At 38.4% G+C, this 7500-nt stretch overlaps 2 protein-coding genes across 2 annotated transcripts in view; one reads left to right on the top strand and one right to left on the bottom strand.

Moving 5' to 3' along the window:
• Positions 1–7500, top strand: part of LOC119573436 (solute carrier family 12 member 2-like) — a 26981-nt gene that overhangs the window by 3548 nt on the left and 15933 nt on the right. Inside the window, exons 3-4 of the mRNA XM_037920665.1 lie at positions 2366–2619; positions 3502–3616. Of these exons, the coding sequence (XP_037776593.1) occupies positions 2366–2619; positions 3502–3616 (369 nt within the window). The remainder of the gene's footprint in view (positions 1–2365; positions 2620–3501; positions 3617–7500) is intronic.
• On the bottom strand, positions 3023–6721 carry LOC119572956. The gene is made up of 3 exons (XM_037919913.1): positions 6502–6721; positions 5095–5242; positions 3023–4177 (listed from the first exon to the last, which is right to left on the bottom strand). The coding sequence occupies exons 1-3, from the start codon at positions 6552–6554 to the stop codon at positions 3782–3784; spliced, it is 597 nt and encodes a 198-aa protein (XP_037775841.1). The 5' UTR covers positions 6555–6721; the 3' UTR covers positions 3023–3781.

Here is a 7500-nt window from a genome sequence, read left to right as displayed (position 1 = left end):
GATCTACCCATCTGTCTATCTATCTGTCTACCTATATGTATCTATCTATCTATAATGTACGAGTATATATGTGTAAATAAGTGTATGTTTTAATCCTCGTGAGCTTGCATTACAGATATTTTTTTGTTTACATCTATATAACTGCTTGTACAAGTCTAATCCACCTTGTTTTTTATACATTTATTTTCCATCGCGAAGAACTGGAGTAAAAAAAAAAAAGAAAAAAAAATCGTTCCTCACAGTCTGGAGAAAATAAACCGCCACATAAATATTTAAAAGTAGACACAGTTATTTTACAAGAGAGGGAAAAATAAACTCTCTATGTACATTCGTGATCCACCGTGAGCCTGTTGAAGGGGGGAGGATGAACGTGGTATCTGTCAAACGTGATTTCTGTGTGCGAGCTGGCGGGAAATTCTTCTATTTTGGGATATTGTTGATTTCTTTTCCCTCGTCTGTGTTTTTGGGGAAGCGCAGTGCACTTATTATGATTGTTATTGAGGTTGTTATTATTGTTATTGGTTTCGTTGATAACATCATTATCATTATTATTCTTATTGTGGTGCTGCCATTATCATTATCTTTATTATTATTATTATCCTTATTATTTTTTAAATTATTATTATTACTATTATCATTATCCTTATTATTATCATTATCAGCACCATCATCATTATTATTGTTGTTATTTTCATCATCACATTATCAGTACTATCACTAGTATTAGTACTAGTTTTATTACTATCATTATCATTACTATTATCAATAACAGTTACAATTATAATCATGACAACCATCACTATTATCATTAATAACATCATTATAACAATAACCATCATTATCATCCTCACCATCATCATGCTCATCTCCATTCTATTTACCACCACCACTTCCACAAAGAACCAGTTACCACACCGAAACGAACCGCTTCACACGTGCGTCTCTTCCTCTCGCCTCCCTTGCGTCTCACTGGCGTTCGTGGAAGGAAGGGCGTCTTTTGGGATTCCTTGGATCCGCCCGCGTCTGATCAAAGCCAAGGGCGTCGGGAATCTGGCTCTATCAGACGGCAGATGCTATCAGCGGTGCTCAGTGATCCAAGGGAGCTGTCTGGTCGCTTGGTTCGTGTTTTCTCTCTTGATTTTTAATATCCTCGTTTTCTTTTTTTAAATTTTTTGAGGGGGGGCTAGGATTGATTATGTTGGTTTGTTTGTTTCAGTAGGGGTTTGCTTGTTTTCGATCATCGACTGAATTCATTCCTAGGGATTAATTTTTTTTTTTTCGTTTTATTGGCTTTAATTTCCCTTTCCATTTTTTCTAAGTCGAATAACTTTTCCTTTAATTTTCATCTCCATTTTCTTTTTTCGTTCGTCTTTTCGTCATATCTCTTAAAAGCTGTTTGTCAAAGTTCACTCTTTTTGTATATCTGTTCAGACTTTCTTTTTCCATTTCCTATTTGTTCTTGTATCGCTGATGTCAAATTTATTTTATCTGCCTTCCACTCAACCTCCGTGTCTATCTCTATCCAACAACTCACGCCCACCAACTCCAATTCTTTTCCTTCTCCTTTATATCCCATCCTCTTTACTCGTTTCTATGCCACACCACGTGCCGGGTTTTCTCCCCCCGACCTTTGAGTGACCCAGCGTGACAACACTCCACGGTTTAACATTTGCAGCGCGGGTGACTTCGTTACCGGTGCTCATCCAGGGACATGTTGCTATTTTTGGAAACCAGCTTGTACAACGCTCATGTTCCTTTGTCCACAAGACCCTGTCGCTGGGGAAGGTCTTTCTGTTTTGTTTAATCGTGAATCTTCGGTGTCCATTTTTTCTTTTCTCTTTTCTTTGTCCTTTGATCCGTGTCTCTCCCTGTAGGATATGTAAACAATTTTCTTAATTAGTCGGGGATGAAATATTTAGCTCCTATGGGAAAACAGTAATGGCAAAGTCACTGGCAACATTTTTTTTCACTTATGGACAAATAAATGTCTGAAGTAATTTTCTACAGTGCTGATAAAAATATTGTGTGAACTAAAAATAATCTGTATTCTTATTTCACCATTAGAGAAAATATTTTTCCGAGACCTCCCAACAAAAGCCAGTTCCAGAAGTTTGTTTATGTAAAATTAATTTCCTCTGAGCCTTGGAGGGAAGAAATGCAGCGAGAGAGAGAGAGAGAGAGAGAGAGAGAGAGAGAGAGAGAGAGAGAGAGAGAGAGAGAGAGAGAGAGAGAGAGAGAGAGGAGAGAGTGAGAAAGAGAGTCAGAGACAGAGAGAGAGAGACAGCAAGCAGGAGAAAAAAAGAAAGATAGAGAGAAAAAGAGAGAGAAATGCAGATTTTCCCCAGCCCTTGATCCGCTCCCGCAGGCGGAACCTACTACATGATCAGCCGCTCACTGGGACCCGAGTTCGGCGGCGCCATCGGCCTCATCTTCTCCGTCGCCAACGCCGTCGCCGCCTCCATGTACATCGTGGGCTTCTGCGAGTCCATCAACGACCTCCTGGCCTCCTTCCACGTCAAAATCGTCGACGGCGGAGTCAACGACGTCCGGGTGGTCGGCACCGTCACCCTCGTCGTCCTCTTCGCCATCTGCGTCATCGGCATGGAGTGGGAAGCCAGGGTGAGCGGGGAGCGGGAGGAGAGGTAGATAGAGAGAGAAAGAGGGGGGGGGGTAGGAAGGGAGATGGAAGAAGGTGGGAGAAGAGGGGGTGAGGGAAGTGAAGAGGAGGAGGAGGAGGGAAGGAAGAAGAGGAGGAGGAGTAGGGGAAGAAAGGAGGAGGATGGGGAGAGCAGAAGAGGGGGAGGGGTAGGAGAAGAATGGGGAAGAGGATTGAAGAAGAAAAGAGAGAGAGAGAGAGGGGAGGAGGAGGGAAAGGGAAAAAGGTAAAAAATCAAAAGGGGAAAGATGTAGACGAATAGAGGATGTATAAATAGGGAGGAAAGGAAGAGCTTGAAAGGGAAAAAAAAATACGAAAGGCAAATATAAAAGGAGCAGGTCAAAAACTAAAACCACCATGTCAGTAAGTATTGTATTTCCATTAATAAGATTCACAACATACATTTTGCTTTTGCTTTCCGTAAAAGTTTGCAATCCCTCTTGAAAGACCGGTTCAGTTAGCATAATGTATAGTAAACTGCAAGCACAGAACGATGCAAGCAAACTGGAATGGTGCGGCCAGCTTCGCGCACAAAAAATCAGAGAAACTGGAACTTACTGGATTAGATATTCTGGGAAGACGACCTTTTACAGTTGTCAGCTTCGGATAAATATAAGTGTTCCGCCCTCGCTTTCGTGGTGCAGAGTACACGCCACGCAAATTTACTTGGGCGGTAATAATAAATAAGAAGTCAGATTCTCATCAGACCTAAGTGGGGCAGATGAAACATTTGACAAGTAAATGGTAAAACATGGATCATACATTTGAGCGAATGATAAATGACACAATAATAATAATAATAATAAAAAAATAATAATAAAAAATAAAATGTTATTTTTTTACAGGCCCAACTGGTGCTTCTAGTGGTGCTGCTGGTCGCCATTGTCGACTTCGTGATCGGAGCCATCGTGGGGCCCCTTGACGACGAAGAGCTGGCCAAGGGCTTCACCGGTTTCAACAGTAAGTGCAAGGGAAATACAAGGGGCAGCTTAAAATGTATGATGGGAGAGATCCTTTCCAAGTAACAATCATAGAGTTCAAAATAACGAAAATAATAATAATGATGAGGAGGACTGAGTTAAGAGTGATTAGAATGGCTTTATCACGAAAGAATTCTGGGGTGAGTTACGACTCGGAGCTACCATTTCGAGGCTTTATGATTTCGATGCGCGGCTCCCGACCAAGGTCCAACTCGGGGAACTGCCTCTGGATCTCCATCGTCGATTTCAGGAAGCCGATCTCCTCCTGATAGTGGCTGATGATCTGCACGTTCTCCTCCGCCATCTCGAAGACTCTCCGGATCTCCTGCTGGTGAAGCTTCACAAGGCTTTCGTATTCCTCAAGCTTGTGAAGGAGGAACACCCGGTCTTTGATGAGAGCGTCGGCACGAAGGTCCGCGTCAGTGGCACTCTGGGTTGAATCTCCAGCGCCCTCTGGTCCTTCGCCCTTTGGTTGACTCTCCGCCGTCGCTTCCCGGTCGCTCTCCAGCTTCTTCCGGAGTTTGATCAGCTGTTCCCTTTGCTGTAAAAACGAAGGCAAAGTTTATTAACATTTGGAATTAATGGCTGATCTGTATATGATAATGATTTAGCATGTAGGCCTACCGTAAGGAATTCCATTTACACATGCACCCAAAGAAAAAAAGAAAGAATAAAAACAAGTGCGTTGAAAATCAAACTGAAATAGGATTTCCAGTAATATATATATATTTTCTTTTCCAAATCGGCTATCCATAAATCGAGCTGAACTCGTGCTAAATTCATTAAACTATGATATACTTACTTAAAAAAACGATGCGTAATGAAGGAGAATGGGTCCTTTTACCATGGTTAACCCGTAAAATCTGGTATGCTGACATTAATGAGCAAATCTGGTATTTTCTGCCTACTTGACGATCGATGGGATGTTTCGCAAATCGATACGAAAAGAAGAAAAAAGACAAAAACCCAGTTCGAACAATTGGATGGTTTATTCAAAAAATAAAATAAAACAATAATGATAATGATGATAATAATGATAATGATAATAATAATAATGATAGTAATTATGATAATGATAATGGGTCTAAAACATTTAACCCACTTAAAGTCTCTTCTTCTTCCAAAGTTTTATCCACGTAATTTCTTCCTTTACCTCCTCTGTTATTATTTTTTTTGCAAGTCTCCCAAACTCCCACTAGCATTCTGTTTATCTCAGTTCATCTCACATTCGACTTCGAAACTTTAAATCCCTTACGCAGCGCCTTTTTAAATCCTCCCATTTTCAGAGAGAGAGAGAGAGAGAGAGAGAGAGAGAGAGAGCGAGAGAGAGAGAGAGAAGAGAGAGAGAGAGAGAGAGAGAGAGAGAGAGAGAGAGAGAGAGAGAGAGAGAGAGGGAGAGAGACAGAGAAATCATCCTCAGAAATCCTCCAGCCTCTTCCTCCTCCTGCGACGACCCACCTTCCTGCGGAAATACTCCTCCTCCTGCACCACGGCCCGCCTCCCGAAGGACCCCCCTGCGTCCCTGATGCTGCCCCCGCTCCCCCCGCCGCTCCCGACCCCTGAGCCAGCGCCACTCTGGGTCCCTCGGCTGCCCCTGGGGAGGATTCTGCTGGGGGGGGGGGGGGAAGGAGAAAAAGTTCATAATTAAGGAGAAAAACATGTTTATTCTCTATGTGTTTCTAGTTTCTGACATTATTATTATTAGTATCATATCCATACTATAATAATACTATTTTTACCGTTATCATTAATATTAGCATTATCTTCATTATCCCTATTTTCCCTATTCTTATTACGAGTGTCTCCATAATAATAACGTTAATAATAATTGTTATCCGTCACCCTCTTTGTGCTAATGCTACTCAACTCATTCATTTTAATCGTCTTAATATCAAAATATCTAAAGCTACGTTCCGTCCATTCAGAAACTTTGCATTTCCAGTTTAACCTAATTATGAACTAGTTAACGATCTGCACCCATTTACGTGTTATTGTATGAACAGAAACAGTAATACTAATTTCATTTCTATTTGTGGCTGTTCTGCAGCTCATCTTTGTGTACACGTTACTGTGTTTGCGTTGAACATAATATTAACCACAAGACATTTATTTTTTAAAAAGTTTATGTCTTTTCTGCTATAGCAACTTCCATTAATAATGATTTATTTTAATGCACTGTGATTTTTTTGTTGTTGTTTTTTTGGCCACTAATATAGCCTGATACACTATCAGTTACCCCACTCAGGATAATCTTGCGTCGCCGATAACAGGACTTTATCGGAAAAAAAAGTTATTTGCCGGCTTTTAATAGTAATTTAGTAAGATATTTGCCGGCTTTTAATTGTAATATGTAAGATATTTGCCGGCTTTTAATAGTAATATATAAAGATATTTGCCGGCTTTTAATTGTAATATAGTAAGATACCGTTTTTTTTTTCTTAATTTTGTATTTCATTCTTTTGGGCTTTTGAATTTTTTTTTTTTTTTTTTTTTTTTATGTAATTTAATAGTTTTCTTTAATTATTGTTCTATTTAATACGGTTACTTCGCGTTTGATTAATCTCAGTTATTTATCTAATTTGAAGTCGAACTATATTTGTTGCAAGTGCGACTGTTAAAGCAAAAGTCGGGACTTTATTATTTGCCGTATTCATTCACATAAAAGAGAAATAAAGAGAAATAGAGATAAAATGAACAGAAAATAAAATAAAATAAAAATATCACGAAACCACGAGACAGAAATTCGTCACTGGCGTCGGAATAAACAAGAATAACCCATACACAGTCAATCAAATAACAGCTACCTTAATCAGTGAATTAATTCGCACATCGAGGAAGCATAAAACACGAAATACAGCTACTTACAGCGCACTGGGCGAGCGAAAGTGCAGCAAAACGCGAGGAAATTTGAACGCCATTGTATGTCTTGTCGACTGCGTTCGTTGATCAGCGAATTTTTTTTCCTGCGTTTATTTCCTTTGTGTCATTTCTTGTTCTTATTTTATTTCGAATAGGTTGAGATTACTGATATTATTATTTCTATTTTTTTGGTTATTATTTTTAATGGGTTGTTGTTGGTATTTGATTTAAGCATAAAGCTTTTATAGGAAAATAGCTAAACGTGAATTTCAGGTCTGGAGTTAAATGTATTTTTTGAAAATTTGAATCTAAGTTTCTGTTTAAGTGAATCATTTTGAAAATATAATTAAAAATATAAGAAATCCATGTGTATAACGTACTACATGTCATGTAAATACAAAAAAAATCATATTTGAAATATTTGAAATCTTTAGGTTCAAATTTAATTCAAATTCAAGTTTGATTAAAATTTAATTAAATTCAATTTTATAAAACTCAGGGAAATGGTGTAACAGACATAGAATTTCGTGAACCATATGAATTCAGTAATGAAAGTTTACGCTAATAGATTTTACTGATTTTGAAGCCGAACGCATACGTATATATCAATAATATGTCAGTAATAGGCCTACATAGATGTTATATTTAACCGTTTTTTATCATTATTGTTTTTCATATTTCCGTCGCACTTTTCAAAAACAAGGAGAAATATATGTAATACTAATAAATAAATAGAATAAAATGAGATAAATAGGTAAATAACGAGATAAAACAATCTCTAAATGTATTCTTTGAAAAGTTAACTGTTGAAGGAAAACTGGTGTTATATAATTAACAATAGAAATAGCATTTTTTTTTTACAGACCACATCTGGGAACTTATTTACTCTCTCTCTCTCTCTCTTTCCATCTATCCCTGTCTATCTGTCTGTCTATTTATCTATCTGTCTACCTACCTACATACCTATAGAATTTGATATATTTATCTCTCTCTCTCTCTCTCTCT

Source organism: Penaeus monodon, chromosome 5 (genome assembly GCF_015228065.2).
Source record: "Penaeus monodon isolate SGIC_2016 chromosome 5, NSTDA_Pmon_1, whole genome shotgun sequence".
Classification (NCBI taxonomy): Eukaryota; Metazoa; Arthropoda; class Malacostraca; order Decapoda; family Penaeidae; genus Penaeus; species Penaeus monodon.
Note: the sequence above shows the minus strand (reverse complement) of the source record. Positions and strands in the feature narration are given on the sequence as shown.